Genomic DNA, 16600 nt, shown 5'->3' on the forward strand with positions numbered 1-16600 from the left:
CCGGGGTAGTGCCCCTATTCGCCGTAGCCTAGGGATGGCTCTGCCTATAAGCATATGGCAACTGCACATCTATCAACAATAATTGGAAGCTAAATAGTTAACTCATGCCTCCCTATGGAATTAAAATTATTTTTTATATAAATCCTGCAAATGGTATGCCTATTTACATACAGTGACATTTAAGTTTTTTAATCGCATTTAATCCTGAAGGTTAAAAAGGCATCTTGAGGCATCGCACAAGAAATATACTCTTTGGGTCTTTCGGTAAAGTCACGTAGATAGAAAAATCATAAAAATTCACGACGTTTCGATCGCAACACAAGCAAATCGTCTTGGGGTGATAAAATATAGCGGGAGAACTGCTGAGGCACACTGAGCGGTAGGAAAAGGTAGACAATGTCAAACCAACACTCCAATATTTATGCCTAATTGGCCTAGAGAGTATATTGTTGTGTGCCATTATTTAATTGGCCTTGGTGTCACGTGGCATTTGCCTACCATTTACCCCAGTGCCTAGCACTGGGCAAAGGGTGGAATTTTTTGCCATGTTTGTCAACTATTTGTACTCTTTCTTAAGTACACATTACATGGATTGGTTGTACCCTGTACAACGCCATTAGGTTTGTGTGCACTTAGTGTTAATGCAGCTGTGTACACACGTCACTCGTCACCAAACATAATTAAGCCTTGGAACAGGAGCTTGGCAGGGATTTGTGGTTTCGGTGTGTGAATATATATTTATAAATGACTTGAGTGTTTGCACGTATTGATGATGCAACGCTAACAGTACCACCACCACGTATCGACAAGCCACATAAAATACGATGAGGCAATATGATCTATATCCTCAAGTTTATAAATAGCGCAGCGTTTTTCACCTTTTCCACATTAGCTCTGGCCACGACAACACCACCTCACTGATATGTGATTGTTCTTGGAACGAAAGTACTTACCACAAGTACACTCAGTCATGTACAGTCAAGGTGTTTGTTAATGTATTGCCGATGTTCTAAGTCGCAGTATTGGGTACAGTGTGCCTAAGCTACTGCTTAACATACAAGATGTCGGTCAGGCACGCAAACGTATAAAAGCTTTTTTGACCTCCTACAGGCATGAGAACAGTGATTATATTATTAACAAAAAATTCCCACCAGAGCTTGTGAAGCATTCTCTGAGATGGTGCAGAGCGGAGGCTTATTAAGAGTGGTAGGGGCCACTTCAAGCCAGCTTTTGCCTCTTGGCTTCATGGAAGTGATTGCAGACTACTTTGGAGTTTTTGACAGTTGGCACATTGCGTGGATGTGTGCAGAGAGACATCGGGTGTGGGGGAAGGGGAGTTAATGGGCTTGGGTCAAGTATGGGGGGGGGGGGTCAGAATTTTGAAGCGAGAGGTAGAGTCGGGAGGGAGCTTAGAGTGGCACAGCGGTTTCAAGAGGAGTTATTTAAATATTTATTTTCTACTTTTTCCCCATGACCATTTCATGAGCAACCACTTAGACTGAATTGAGATGCGCCAATGTGGTTGATTATTGTTATAAAAATATAATGCTGGATACACAGTGCAGACAGGAGAAATTAAGGAACACCACCCATATGGCATGGATAAGAGTGACCATATTAAATATGAAAAAGTTTAATTGTGTATGTATACACTATGTCAAAGCAAATACATAATTTACATGTAAAAAATCATATACTACTGCAGGGAATCATGGGTAACATGGACAGACAAAAGTTGATCTCTCCTCATAAAAATAATTATTCACCTTTGGGCCCTGTGGGCCAATATCTAACAACAGCAATTGTTTTTAAATCCCGTATGATTTGTTTAAATATCATGATGCGGAGACATGTATTTTGTCCCTACGCCATCCTTGTGTTTAAAGGTCAACATGCAAGCACAGTACTATGTAACGGGAGTAGTAGGGTACGTATATGTATTAATATATTTAGAGGTGACGTATATGAGCTAATGCACGATTTGTATGGCTTCTCGGTTGCCACTTATTGGTCACGGTCCTCTTTTACTATTATATACCTGAATATAACTTAACAATCCTTGCAGGCGTGCACCAGTCGTGATGACCCAATCGGCCACGGCGTGAGCCACCATATGATTGCTGTCCTTGAGAGTGCACAGTCAAATCCCGTGATAGCGTCGCCTCGGGTTTATGGGGCGCGAGTCCCTGCAGAAAAGGGATTTTAAGAGAGTCCCATTCACGGCTTGACCACCGTGGGGCTGGTGTCCACGCACGGCGAGACGGCTGCCGTGCTCTTGTCGGGGGCGCCCTGGAGCAGCGAGCGGTAGTGCTCGGAGGCGAGGAAGCGCGGATACGAGTCCCTCTGCATGAGCATGTAGATCTGCTGCTGCGCCTCGTCGAACGTGCCCAAGTCCGGCTCCTCCATCCCCTCGTTGATGGCCTCGCGGGCGCGCGAGTCGAGGCTTACCTGCGCACACGGTGGCGTAAATCATCCGCCTGCTCCCCTGTACCCGGGGTTAGAGATATCGGACAAATTGAGACAAGTGGTGTAAGCTATCGAGTGTGCAGGTGGTACAAATATACTAGGGCCCACGGGCCGGAGAGCCCCAGATGCTGGGTTATGAAAATGGGGTTGGTGGAAAGTGGGGGGGGTGCCGGCTTTAGGCGTAGTAGGCAACGTAGGCATTTTCCGAGGGCGGTGGCAGATGTTGGGAGTTGGTAGGGGCGGCAGTGTCAAGTTCTGCCGGCGGGTGGTCGTGATTCGTGGGTGTGTGTACACATGTGAACTCGCGTGATACAAAGACGCCTCGGTATACATCGTTGAAGACACTCGTGTGAAACGTACCAGCGCCATGTGTGAATATACACGGTGATGGAAGAGTGGGGAGCCCCGTTTCATTCACTGCACAAGGGGCCATGCCAACCACGCTACGCGACCGTACGGAACACAGAAGAAGGTTGTTGCTGTGTGAGACGCTGAATTACGTTGAGCGTGGGGGGGTGGGGGGTGCCACACCGAGCGACGGACGCTCACCTCCCTGGGCGAAAGGATGGAAATGTACTCCTCATAGATGGTCCTCATGCGCTCGGGTAGGGAGGCCTCGTCTGTGCCGACTCGCAGCTCCTCGCACGCAAGCCAGAAGAGCAGGTTGTCCTCGCTGAATTCGCCGCGCAGGAAGTGGCGGAAGTGCGCGCGGCCCGTGGGGCTGCGTACGAGACGCTCGAACGACCGACCCCACGCCAGCACCTCGTCCGCACCGGCCCGCCCGCTGCGCGTGGCGATTGCGTGGAGGGGGGGGGGGTCGTAGGCCGGGTTAATGGCTGCAAACTCATTCGGCCTCTTCTATCAGTGAAACCGACAAAATGGGCCACATGTGTTTTATTTGGCATTTTCTTTCTGAAAGATCGGGTAGCTCCAAACATCGTGGTGAAGCTACAAGCCTTTCTCAGAATTTTCTAAACGTTAACGTACGTGATAAGTACAAAAATTAGGGCCTTGGTTTTCCACGTGTTAAAATGATGAAAATAGGAAAACGAATATCGTGAAGAAATATAAAACATGTAGCAGAAAAATTTGTGCTATTTTTTTAAACATGTATATTTTCACCAAAACAGTCATTGGTTTAATCTTGATTTCAAGCTACCTACGTGACTTTACCGAAAGAAACAAAGAGTATGGTCATTGGTTTGATTGGCTGCTTTTCATAATTAAATTCAGCTCCACAAATACACTGTTCTGCTCGTTGGCTTTCATCATTATGACTCTGGTCCACTTATAATAATTGTCCTCGGTATTCAAATTATGTTATGCTCTCTTAATTGTATTCCTCTAAGTTATTTTGTCCGTATTTATCTGGAGCAGCCCAACTTCAGGATAGAGGCTGACATTTAATTTTACCCAGCTCTTCACATCATTTACGATTGTTATACATTGTATATTTATTAAAAGTGGGTGGCTCGGTAGCTCAGGAGTTGATGACTGATCCAGCAACACTGAGATCTTAGGTTCTAATTTGGGTTCTGCCACCTTTGATTAAACCAGGTTTTAAAGTGTAGCAAGTTGACGGTCTTAGCTTGGCGGTTACCAACGACTGCACGAAAGAAAACCTCTCTTTTAAACGTAAGGTTTCACTTTTAGTCCATAAACATGTATTTATATATATAGACAAACATCTCTACAGCAGGTTGCGTGCAAGGCTGCAGCACTTCCAATGTGTATTAGGGGGTCATTGGAGGGATTTATCACCATCTCCGGATCATTCTCTTGCATCGTGATGCATTGCTCTAGGCAAGGTCGGAACGGATAAATGTTTCTGTCATGACAGTGCCAATGGCACAATTATAATACGATCGGAATATAACGAGACATTTAAATAAAAATAAAAACCTGATGCCAAATAAAAAAAACCCATATTGGAGCCATTCATTTTAAACAGACTTTGATGCTGGCACTTTAACTTGGTCTGTGACGTACGACAGGATTTGGCGCTGTGGTATGCTCGAAAGAGGAGTTTTGGGTGAGGTGAATGACGCATCCCGCATTCCGACGATGTAACTGTCAGAAATCGTGGTTTCCGAGTCCATTCAAGAACCAATTCTGTGTTCAACATTGCTCTGAATGGTTGCAGCTCAAGTGGCTGCCGGAGTGAAGTCAACCCATCGCGTACAACAATACCGATTCTTACAATAGCGATGTGATGCATGTATATCACAAGCCTAACAATCGATGCGTTGTTCACCCCCCCCCCCCACCCCGTATATACTTCGATGATCCATACTGATGTAATGACAGGGTGCCACCTGTCTGCCTGAAGGGGTAATTGTTGTTATGGGTACATTACGTAATGCCTAATTACGAGGAGGGCGTATCTGGGGTAAAGGTGGAAGGCGGAGTCAGTTGAGCAGCTCCGGGAACTGCTCGAGGGTTCTAGAAGGGGGCATGGCCGGAGGCGGGGCTTGGCCACGCTGGAGCGTATATAAGGGGGGCCGAACCAGAGAAGGTTCGGTGCTGTTGCGGGTCCTGGCTGCGTCGCTGCTCGCCATCATCTCTCTTCGTCGTCCGGCCACGTGGCCGATCTCCTGCAAGGCTCTCACCGTCGCCGTCACTGCGCTGGTCGGGCAGCTGCGTAGTTTGACGCCGACGATGGGGTTGTGTGTTCGGGTCGGCTATGTGTAGCTGCGTTACATAAATGTATCGCCCAGTGTGCTCTTAAAAAATAAGAAGCCTTCTACACGACATGTCTCAGAAGTCGCTCACTACACTAAGAACAAAAAACAACAACAATCTTTACGTCCGGGAAAAATGTTTATGCCCGTCAGCTTTTTCCCCGCGTGAATTTGAAAACGGCGGAAAAAAATCCACACCTCGTGGCCTCCGAGTCGGTGCAGTCCTCGGTGCGCGTCGTGTGTGAGTTCTTCCGAGAGGACGTCGGCGATTCTTCGCCCTGGGGCGCGAGACTACATTCGGCGCACGGGAGTTGAAGCACAAGTCAAGAGCAACGCCTCGGCGCAAGGAAGCCACCGTTGAAACCGAGCGCCGTCGTCTCTCCAGCACTGAGCTTCGCGTTCGAGAGTAGCCCCACCGCCACCCCCCCCCCCCCCCCCCCGTCTCCCGTATCGATCTCCTGTACGCGCATCGCACTGTAATGCGGTCGCAACGGCCAATAACAATGCGAGCCTCTTATCTGTGACATTCTGTCGCGTCTCCCTGACAACTGTAACAAATGAGTCCCGTGAGAATCGACTCGGGGATATTTTTAGTCGAGTTTTAACGGCTCGGGGGGGGGGGGGGGCCCATGTCGCACCAATCTGGGGTGCCGCGCGCGTGACCTTTCCTCAAGCGTCCCGCTGCCACTCACCGCCTCGGTGCCCAAAGTGATATAATCGCGGCTCAGTGTTGCAATATTTTTTTTTGGTCAAAGGTAAAGCTGCGTTGTGAGGTTGCGATTCGACGTTTGAGGAGGACGATTGCCGTGTCGTAACAGAGGTCACGTTGCAAGAATTGTAAACGCCAAAGCAAAAAAATGCAATAGGTAAGGTGAATATTGTGTTTTTTTGTTATATTTTCGCGAATAGAGAAACTTTTACTTGTTGAGTTAAAGAGTATATTAACGTTTCATCCTCGTGTGCCTTACCTGCACACTGTCTAATGCAGACCACAGCTTCCTAAACTTTCTCTGCCGGAATATGATTGTCCAGTATATGTAACTGTGATGTGGTATTTACTGCGTCAACTTTGATGCGTCCTTCTGTCTTCGCAGACCCCTTGCTCTTTCTTCTGTCTTTACAGACCCCTTGCTACTCGTTCCGAATCACCTCTGGACCCCCTTAGACCTTTTTATGGACCCATATTGATGCCTACGCTTCCCTTGGGGTCCCCAAAACCCAGGCTAAATACTGAGCGTAATAATTTATGCTTTTAGGGATGACATAAATTGTTGATAATCAGGGCCGTGATTCAAGAATGTTTATATCTCTTTTAGTTTTGCTTTTGCCATCTCATTTGTATTGTTTCTCATTCCGTCTTGTTTGGTACATTGTTGTTCACTCCCTTCGCCTTTGTGCATTTAATTTGCACATCGTTTGTAACGTTGACATTACATTACTCTTGAGATTTGATGCTTGAAATGTGAGCCTGAAGAATCGATATTAACGTCGTAATAGGGTCCGGGAGGCTCAGGAGTCGGCACTGAGATGGCACCACCCAGATCCTGGCTGTTACTCGACCAGTGGTTCTTAACCTTTACTGCAGCCTTGCACCCCTTTGGTTGTCAATCGTTAAAAATGTCTACTGTTAATAAGCACAGGTTTCATGAAGCACAGCAGTTGTGCTTACGTGCCCGTGCTTAATATGTCTTTCGATGATTTTACCTCCGAAAAAAATCTGGCCACGTCTCGCACCCCCCAGACAGGGCATCTCGCACACCCCCAGTGGGTGCGGGCATCCCAGATTCAGAACCACTGCTCTCGATGGATACCGATGATTATACGTGGTTCTGTATGTATGTTTGTATTTCACACACCGCATGTAGTCATGTACTAATCGGAGGTTCTAAAGTTGTATTGAGTTGATAATCTCAGTCTTGCTCCCGAGGATTGACTTAAAATTGTTGGTTTGATTGACATGTGATGGACACTTTTTTGCAGTGCATATAAAAGTTGTGACCTTAGTGTGGATAAAGAGGCCTTCTGCAGTGACCTCATGTTGTTCTGTGACGTCATGTTCCGCGACATTCTCTCACATGGAATAATGCACCGCTGGATGCAGAGCCCCGAATTAAAACGTTCCTTTCCCGCAAAAGTCGCGCACAATTGCAATATAATGTGCAAAAAAACCCAATCACCACAACCGATCGATGAATCCGGTGCATCATTGCACCTCTACCGGGAAGAGCTGCTGTAGGAATATCTCCCTTGCCGCGTGTCCCACTGCCCCTGTCGGGCTCGGTCCCCCCAAGCGGAGGGGGGGTCACGCACCAGGAGCACGAGCAGCAGCAGCACCAGCAGAAGCAGCACGCGTCCCTGTCGGCCCCTGCCCCCTCTGCGCCCCCGGTCTCCTCGGCTTCTGCGCTGTCCTCCCCGCCGCCGGGCTGGGAGGGCCCCTTCACAGGGCGAGGCATCTGTGCTGGAGCCCCAGCTTAGCTGCACAGGAACACACACGGCACCATTAATTATAGATTTGAAGCTTTCGTGACTGCAAGTATTCATATTCTTAGGTTTTTTCGGTAAAGTCACGTAGGTAAAAAAATTAAATTATTAAAAGTAAAATAAAATAAAAATCACGACGTTTCGGAGGCAACACAAGCTTCCGTCTTCAGGTGGAACCGTCACAGCACGATAGCTGTATCAAGTAAGAATATAGGCAACATTCATATTGACACCGTTGCGATACTGGAACACCGTTGGCCACGGTCAATCCACTGGTGGATGAAGGTCTCTCCGATCCGGCACCGTCTTTCACAATCCTAAAATGTAATAATTCACCTTGCACCTTGCATACGAGCTGTTTTCACGAGTCTCATCGCCTCTTCAGAAGTCCTCTCGGATGTGTTTCATTCTTTCGCTGCTGCTCACACTCATTGTACTTTCTTGCGATGTGTTTCGGCGCAAAGCCCACTTTTCATAATTGTTTGAATGCTATTGACCTGCGTTATGTTCTCTAATCCTCGTGTTCATCTTTCCGTCTTTCAATATAAATGTAACAATTGAGTGTATTTATCTGGGAAAGCCTTGCCGAGTCTCATGGCTCTTATTTTAGGAGCATCTCTGAGCCACCCCGTTGCCTCCAAACGTCTGGATCAGGTGTGAGCCAGCACTAATAGATCACGTGATGCTGGGGTGACCAGCATCACGTGTCCACTTCGTCTCCCCAGTGCTGTATTGACTATGGACTGCATCACTTCACCTGCGAATAATCTGTACGTGGAGCTTATGCCTCAAAACTCTTCTGGAACTGCTCCACAAGCCCTCAAGACTGCTGCTGTTATTGAAATCCTGGAGGAAGAAAAAAAACCTACATTGGATCCCAACATCACTGCAGATTTCCATTCTACATTTAATAGGAAAGAGTGCAATGAAGTATCTTCTGCCATGGTCTCCACCATGACCCAGTTCAATCTTGTTTTTTGCAAAAAAGGAAAATTCCACCGAGATTGCTCTGTAGTCAATGCCCTCTTGAGGATCTCACGCTCATATTTCTCATCGACCTCTCTTTTCCCACATCCCAACTTCACGCAGAGCCTCAAACTTCCATCTGTGTAACATCTCCTGCATCTGCAACTTCCCTGCCTCCCCCCCCACCCAGCTGCGAGTGAGACCCTCCATCCCCTCGCCACATCTCGACTTGACCACTGACAATCTCCTCTGGAGGGGTGCGGGCGGGCAGGGGAGGTTCTTCTGACAATTGCCACCACTCGATGCTTAACCATGACCAGGAGTTCAACCATCATGAATTATTGTTCGTTGGTTCGCGTGCTCGACAAGTCGTTGCCTCCTGCAATGAGCATGCGGCTTTGCTCGCCTCGTTAAGAGCTTTGCGGGCAGTGGTGAAAATATCGCATTCCTGTGACGGAGCGTAGTGTGTATTCGTCGGACAACCATCGGTGACACTCGAGCACGATGCCACAAGTGCCGGCATGCAGCACCAACACAGATACGTAAACGGAGCGGGGCCTTTTATAAACACGTACGACTAGCATACACGTGCGCACACATGCATTAAAAAAAACTACGTTTACAGATTTTTGTCAATCCACTTCTGGATGAGGGCCTACGCACGCTTTACGGATCCTCGGATCGTGGCGGGGGGGGGGGGTATTTGACCCGACTTACTGCACCACGTTGGTCAGTGCCGGTTGGTGAAGGCGGGGGAGGGAGGGACCCCAGGACCGGTTCGGATGTCACTCGCCGCTGCTCTTAGCTGTGGCTGGAATCAAACTCGGAGTGGCCAGCTTGACACCGCAGTGCAATGCATGCCAGTGCTGTCGCTGCGTTACACTATAAACAAAGGCATTGAAACAAAACTACGTTTTCTACACAACTATAATTCACAAGTCGCATACTCTATAGTGCTGCGATTACTGGATGAGGTGTAATTGTAGACTAAAATATAGGTACACATTTCTGAGAATTCTGACTTGACCCCAAGTGGATAATCTAACTTATAATACATTCAACATCTTATACCATAAAATATACATCATTGATAAAGTAAATTATCACAATGTCAGCATTCTAGTAATGCATATCTGCGTAGATCGCTCAGAATGTATCCCATCTCGTCACAAGCTATGTACTGTATTTATGTTGAACTTTTTTCGCTCCTTACATAGCTAACCATGCTAATCAGAGGTGCGGGGGAAGGACAACAAACTTAACACAAAAGCAGTTGTAAAGAAATGAGTTTTCAGTCTGGATTTATAAGTGCATGGCTCCAGTGGCTTCCTAATATCGGAAGGAAGAGCGTTCCAGACGGCCGCAGAAGCGCATCTGAACGCGTGCGATGCGGTGACCGCCTTTGTTCTATGATTAGCCAAAAGCCACTGCGAGGATGACTGGAGTTTGCGTGATGGTTTATGCTTCAGCAAGGTGTTGCAGGTTCATTTGTGGCAAGCACTTTGTGTGTAATGAGTGCGAACTTAGAATTATTTGTTCGGTAACCGGAAGCCAATGCAGCTCAGCGAGCACTGGACATGGTTTAGATCTTGCAGTAAACGCTGGATGGAGTCTGGATAATGCTTGGAAGGGCGACTGCCATGTACACAAGGGTGTTATAGGCTACTTTGGCACGAGGTGGTGGACGCTGCATGAAAAAATCAACTGTTATTGATGTGAATAGCAAGCAATCTGAAGATGTGACCACCTCAAGATCCAAAGATCCGCGAAACTTCAGTTTGAACGATCCGTGACCCGATGACCTTTTGGCCTTCACCAACCCCGACTGAACAGCGTTGTGAAATCCAGTCAAATCACTCTTCGCGACCGGCACGGCGTGTGGAAGCCCTCATCCAGCAGTGGATTGACTAAAACGGCTGTACATGTACATAGAGCTGGGCAATCGCTCAAGGATTCTGCACAATCAATCAAATCTGTAAATGATGAGAAAAACCCATTCTGACGGAACAATAGTACGGCTTCAAAATTATACCTTCCCAACGACGATAAAAAACGTGGAGACATAAAAAAAACACACGGCCTCTGTGCACATTCAAAAAACCCATCAACGTGTTCCTGTAGAAGTGCATTTTGGCCCTCTTGTCTTAGATCACCATCAAAATAGATTCGTGCAAATGTGACTGGACTGGCAGGTTTCAAACTCACTTGGTAGCAGTGAGCATAGCTGACTGTTCTTCATGAGTCCTAATAAAGGACGAAACGAGTCCACAGTTATCTATCTTTGTACCACTGCTGTCTATCAGTCACATTTGCTCAAGAGTATGCGCAGGTGTGGTGAGTAAACTCATAACTTTAAATGTTACCAGGCAAGGCTCACTGAGATATATATATATATATTTATTTTAGAAGCGGCCTGTCCACAAATGATAGCTCAACGAAGTAGCTTATCACGTGTAAAATTCACAGCAGCCGAATACTCTCAACGCATGTTTCTAAATGTGGAGGGAAAATCTGGAGGACCCGGAGAAATATCCACGCGACCACGGGAGACATGCATACTTGAAATATACAGCAGCAGGCGTCAAGGGTCTGGATCGAACCCACGACCTCCTGTATACCAGGCGAGGGAGTTAACATTTCACCACGCCAGGTAAAGCATGCGTGTAGAAGTTAATCACAATTACAAGCGGACACGAAGTTTTCCCCCCTCTCCTCCCCCAACACATTTCGTCACGGATGAGTTCTACTCCACTACAATTGTATTTAATGTGTGCAACTGCTGGCTACTGACTCGATACTGAATCTACAGTTCGTGTGCTACTGTGGCGAGATGTTAACTACCTCGCCTGGTATGCAGGAGGTCGTGGGTTCGATCCCAAACCTGACACCTATATATTTGGCGTTTGCATGTCTCTCTCCCCGTGGTTGTGTGGATTTTTATTCGGGTCTTTCCTCCACATTTAAGACACCGTGCGTTTAGAATATGTGGCTGCTATAAAACGTCCACGTGATATGCCACTTCGTTGCGCTATCATTTGTGACCAGATCGCTTCTTGAAAAAGAGCTTATACAGCTCAGCGAACCTTTCCTTGTAAAATAAAATATATAGTTTAGTTTTAGTGTATTCAAAGGGTCCATTGTCAGCACAATCAGCATTCATGTCACCCTGTTGAATGGAGGAAAACGCGGACTCGGAAAACCACGATTTTTTTGTCTCGTCAAAATGTGGGTGTCTCTCTTAGCTGTGCCCGAGGTGTCGACTCAGAAATCCAACGCACATCGACATCACTGCCATCGTCATTAACGCCGCACCGTCGTCGCTTTGTAAATGATGTGTTGTACGCACACGCATCGAGCTAATGTGCGGGGCAGTCGCCTCCAGTAGGAGCAGACGAGCAGGGCCAACACACGGAATACTAAATCGCAGTTTTCTCTGCTCGGGCTCACGCCCTGTGAGATTGCATAGCGAGATACAACGAGCGGCATTGCAATCCTGGAGTGGGACAGATCTGTCTCTTAAGTCTACTTGCTGTCGAAAGCCATGCACTCCCGCACGCACGTTCATTAAATGATCATCATCGTCGTTGTAACCACATCAATAATGTTAAGGCTCAGCACCACCGAACCACCGCAGCAAAATTGTCCCTCCCTGCGTAAAAAAAAATTGCTGTGTAACAAACACACATGCGTACAAAGATACAGATTCCTCGTGTAGCAGGCTGCTGAGACAAGTGCTGTTAGCGAAAGCCTACGACACACGAGGGGATTGTGTGTTACCAGTACCGCGCGCGGCCGCCTTTGTCTCTCCCTGTGCTCATGTTTACACACCGCACCAAGTACTCGATAGTCAAGCCGGGTCGATACAGTGGAGACTCGGGAGCGGTTCAGATACCACTCGCCAATGATATTATAGCCGTGACCAGGAATGATACATACTGGAGACGCCGGCTTCGTAGCGCAGTGCGTTAACACTACGCCACCGCTCCCCATAGACGCGTACCTTACACAAACACACACACACGCGCGCGCGCAGTACAGTACAACCTTTTCCAGGATCTCGAAGGCATGCGGCTGCCGTGACGGCTGGAATGATGGTGACGCTGCCGGGGATGAGCCTGCTGCTTGCTCCGAGCGTGCGTGTCATATAACATGCGTGTCCATCACGTGTAGGAGCCGTCCCCCCCTCTCTCCCCTCTCTTCCCCGCTCTCTCTCTCTCTCGGTTTCCTTCGCGCTCCAACGCCCGCGCACTTTTACGCATCTTCCCATTCGAATCCGTCAGGCGCGCGCCTCGCGCCACTCTCTCGATTTGACCGCACGGGATTATCGGAGGAGCGCGTCGCGATGGTGGCCCGCGGTGTTCGCCTGCCCCGTCGTGCACAGTCGCGCGTGGAGTCCCTTCTCCCGGCGCTGATGAACGCACGCGTACGGCGACGCACGCGGCCGATCGAGGGTGCTCGCGAACGGCGCAGCGTGTTCAAATCCATCATAGAGGCGATTGTTTTTTTCGTGGGTTAGATCGCGTTCGTATAAATGTGTCGTTAAACCCGCCACCACCCGACACGGCCAATCAGTAAGGTTTGCCACGTAAACACAACATGGCAATTGGTTACTACGGCGTGTTGAGGAGTAAACCCACAACATTGACCATTCGTTTCGTATTCAAATTGTGAGTTAATAACCGCCACTCTCTGCTGTTTACCCAGGCAAGACTCGCCGAGTCTCGGGACGGTTTTATGATTTCATTCACAGGCGCGTCCTGCCACTTTGATAGTTGGCAAAATACCATTCGTGCGCTGTTCGTTTGTCGGAAGAAACCGGACAACCCGTGCCAGAGCCGTGCAGAGCCTTCATGATGAGCAACGATCTCGTGTCGTGAACACGCACGTACACAGCGGCTCGGCGGAGAGAACATTACGTGTAAGTGTGGAGGGGTGCGTAGCAAACACACGTGTCTCAATTGCACAATGACTGTCACGTGTCGAGTGAACGTGCATTATGCGCGGAACGCTTCACTTTTACGCGTGCTATTACGCCGTGGGATACATTGAACGTTGCCTATGGCCAAATCGGTCGGAGTGCGTCAGTGCCGCTGGAGTTGGAGCCTTGTGCAATGCGGATCCAGCGATTCCCCACAGCCTCTACTGGCCACTGTGGTGAAGTATGGTTTAAATGACCCTCGGTGTCCACAAGGAGCGGGGGAGAACCCTCATCATAGATAAGCGGACCGTACGTGAATATACATAACGAATATACGCATACACGCGGTTATTATTGAACGTTACATACGTTGCGTAATCATAAACTAATAACTAGTTTTACACGATAACATATAGCCCACGCCGATGTGATGAACCTTGGTCTGCATAATTAACTTAAACACCACGCTTCACGTGACGTCCATCATGTGCGTAACAAAGACAAAGATCCCCCATATAGACTTAACAGACTGTAGGGGCAAGTGCTGTTAGCGAGCACCTATGAAGGCCGGAACGGTACACGAGGGGGTGGGTGACCAGCACCACGCCCGACCGCCTTTGTCGCCCCAGTGGCGATGTTTACACACCTCACCAGGTACTCATTTGAGGCTGAGTCGACCTAGGGGAGGCCCATGACCGGTTCAGATAATCGTCACTGGTGTTGGCCGTGAGCGGGAATCGAACCCGGGTCGCCAGGTTCATAGCGCAGCGCGCTAACCGCTACACTACCGCTCCCATACACACACGCACGCACACACGCACGCGCACGGTGCTTACAATGAGCACGAGTGTTTCACACATTGCACACGCGGTGAACACGTGCTTCGCCTACTCTACATCCGCACAAATTCTGTCAACACCGCCGTGTTCACATTGACGAGACACGCGTGGTCGTCGACGAGACAGGTCGACGCAGCACACACGGTATACTGCTGCACATCGTCCATGTACCCAAAGCAGTCCGTGCAGACGACATGCCTGCTGTATACTGGACGTTCAAACTTAGAAGAGTCGACAGTCTATACTGAACACGGTCCATATATGCACGGCATGCAAACGCAATCTAAAGGGCATTTAGTAACATTAGTTTTATTTACGGCCTTTTTGGCAATCCACTGCTGGATGAAGACCATCCTTACGCCGTCTCAGCTATGGGGAGAGGGGGTGGGTTGTCTGACCATACTTCACCACGCCGGTCAGTGCGGGTTGGTGAAGAGCAGTGGAAGGCGGATTGGGGGTGGGGTGGAAGAGGGTCGGGGGATCAGAACTGATTCCAGACATCACCTGCCACTGATGTTAGCCGTGGCCGTGGAACGCAATTCGCCGGTTTCATCACAAGCGCAGTGGCGCAATCCGCACGACATCGCACTCTACCACGCTCGCTCATATTATTACACACAGAGTTGGTGTAGCGATAGCACACACACACACCCGCCACACGGGTGTGTGTGTGTGAAGCACAGACTGCTGCTGCTGCTGCTCCCGTTCGTTACCTGTTGCTCGACTCCACCGTAGCGGAGTCCATGCGCTCCGAGCGCGGCTGCACGCGCGGGCGAGATGTCGTAGCGGCAGCGGCAGCAGCAGCGGTGAGACGGCCCGCGTCTTGTTGATGATGTGGATCGTTAAAAACTAATAAAATAAATAAATGCAACTCGCTCACACCCCACACCCTACGCCCTCCCCGTGTAGCCTTAATAGACTGTTGGGGCTGTTAGCGAGGAGCAGCACCGATGAAGAGCCGCGCGCGGGTTGTGGGTGGCGAGCAGCACCACGCCCGGGTCGCCGTCTTTGTCCCCCGAGCCGCGGCGTTTACGCATCGCGCCAGGACACTCGTTTTTTTAGGCTGAGTCGATCTAGGCGGAGGCCCCTAGGAGCAGCACCCGTCCAGACGATCGTCGCCGGTGTTGCCCCCCCCCCCCCCCCGAGGGCTCCACCTCCGAAGGGTCTCTGTGTCCGTCTCTCTCTCTCTCTGTGCACGGGGGGGGGGGGAGCGGTAGTGTAGCGGTTTGTTTAGCGCACAGCGCTGCGAACCCGGCTAGCCGAGATCGATTCTCGCTCGCTCGCGACCAACAACCGGTTATGGCTCTTCCCTAGGTCGACTTCGCCTTAAATCAGTGGCTGGTGCGGTGTGACAACAATGGGGATACAATGGCGGCCCGTGACGCTGGCCACCCCACCCCGTGCGCGTGCTGCAGCCGGCCTCGCGAGGTGATCGCCTACAGCACTTGCCCCTACGCTCTGTGGAGGCTACACGGGGGAGCTTTGTCTTTAGCATTAGAAACGCCACGATTTTCCTTCCCTCCCCTCCCCCCATAATTGACGCAATGTCTCGATTTGGTTGTCATTACGGGTTCGAGTCAAGAACGGATTTTTGGTCCGCGTTGTACGTTGACTCCGTGTCTCCTTTGTTCCCGTCTCGCTTGTCCTCTCTCGCTCTCTCTCTCTCGTTTGCATCGATTCGTTCGCGCTCGTCCGGTTCCGTGTTGGTTCGCGCCGTCGTCTCATTGCTTCCTGCAGCCACGCGTCCGCTCCGAGTCGGCCCCGCTGTTTGTGCCGTTCGCAATGCGGCCCGAGCATCTGGACGCGTTCGTTGCCGCGTGCGCGGCCCCGACCGCGGCGCTCGTCGCGACTCGACGCTGATCGCCTCTGGTGGCGGCACGGCACCGCAGGCAGCAACCCCCGGTGGTTGTTTACCCGTCGAGCCGCGTCGGAACATGAACGGGCACATGGAAGACGATGCACAGGACAGAGAGCGACTGTTGGCCGTGCGGCGCAGTGGAATGGGGACGTTTATTGGAATTGGAGGAATCCGATGAGCTATGAAGCTCAATGTCCGGTCGAGGCCGGGTCAGAACGTTACAACAACAAACACAACGAAAAAACACGAAAGGAGTGAAAAGTATAGGAAAGGTAAACACATCACTTACAAAAAGACGTGCAAATTGAACTTAACTACGTCTTTTATCTTACCAGATAAAGCCCACGGAACTATTAACTTCTATCTCAGAAGCGACCTGGCTACAAACGAT

General features: G+C 49.6%; 1 protein-coding gene across 2 annotated transcripts; it reads right to left on the bottom strand.

Moving 5' to 3' along the window:
- Positions 1–852: 852 nt before the first annotated feature.
- On the bottom strand, positions 853–15454 carry LOC133349258 (regulator of G-protein signaling 20-like). Of its 2 annotated transcripts, none has more exons than XM_061562605.1 (5): positions 15065–15454; positions 7458–7622; positions 5346–5438; positions 3016–3250; positions 853–2448 (listed from the first exon to the last, which is right to left on the bottom strand). In XM_061562605.1, exons 2-5 carry the CDS (start codon positions 7598–7600, stop codon positions 2218–2220), a joined length of 702 nt encoding a protein of 233 aa, XP_061418589.1. In that variant the 5' UTR covers positions 7601–7622; positions 15065–15454; the 3' UTR covers positions 853–2217. The 2 variants fall into 2 exon arrangements, with proteins under 2 accessions (XP_061418589.1, XP_061418590.1); XM_061562606.1 differs by lacking the exon at positions 15065–15454 and adding an exon at positions 12639–12743.
- Between the last annotated feature and the right edge of the window lie 1146 nt (positions 15455–16600).

Source organism: Lethenteron reissneri, chromosome 29 (genome assembly GCF_015708825.2).
Source record: "Lethenteron reissneri isolate LAM-NWPU_2019-01 chromosome 29, ASM1570882v1, whole genome shotgun sequence".
Taxonomy (NCBI): Eukaryota; Metazoa; Chordata; class Hyperoartia; order Petromyzontiformes; family Petromyzontidae; genus Lethenteron; species Lethenteron reissneri.

Coding starts and splice junctions, on each gene's coding strand:
- LOC133349258 (XM_061562605.1), bottom strand. CDS start 7,600: ATGCCTCGCCCTGTGAAGGGGCCCTCCCAGCCCGGCGGCGGGGAGGAC. Junction 5,439..7,457: donor TGCTGCTGCTCGTGCTCCTG/GTGCGTGACCCC, acceptor CGCCGAATGTAG/TCTCGCGCCCCAGGGCGAAG. Junction 3,251..5,345: donor ACCGACTCGGAGGCCACGAG/GTGTGGATTTTT, acceptor CGCCACGCGCAG/CGGGCGGGCCGGTGCGGACG.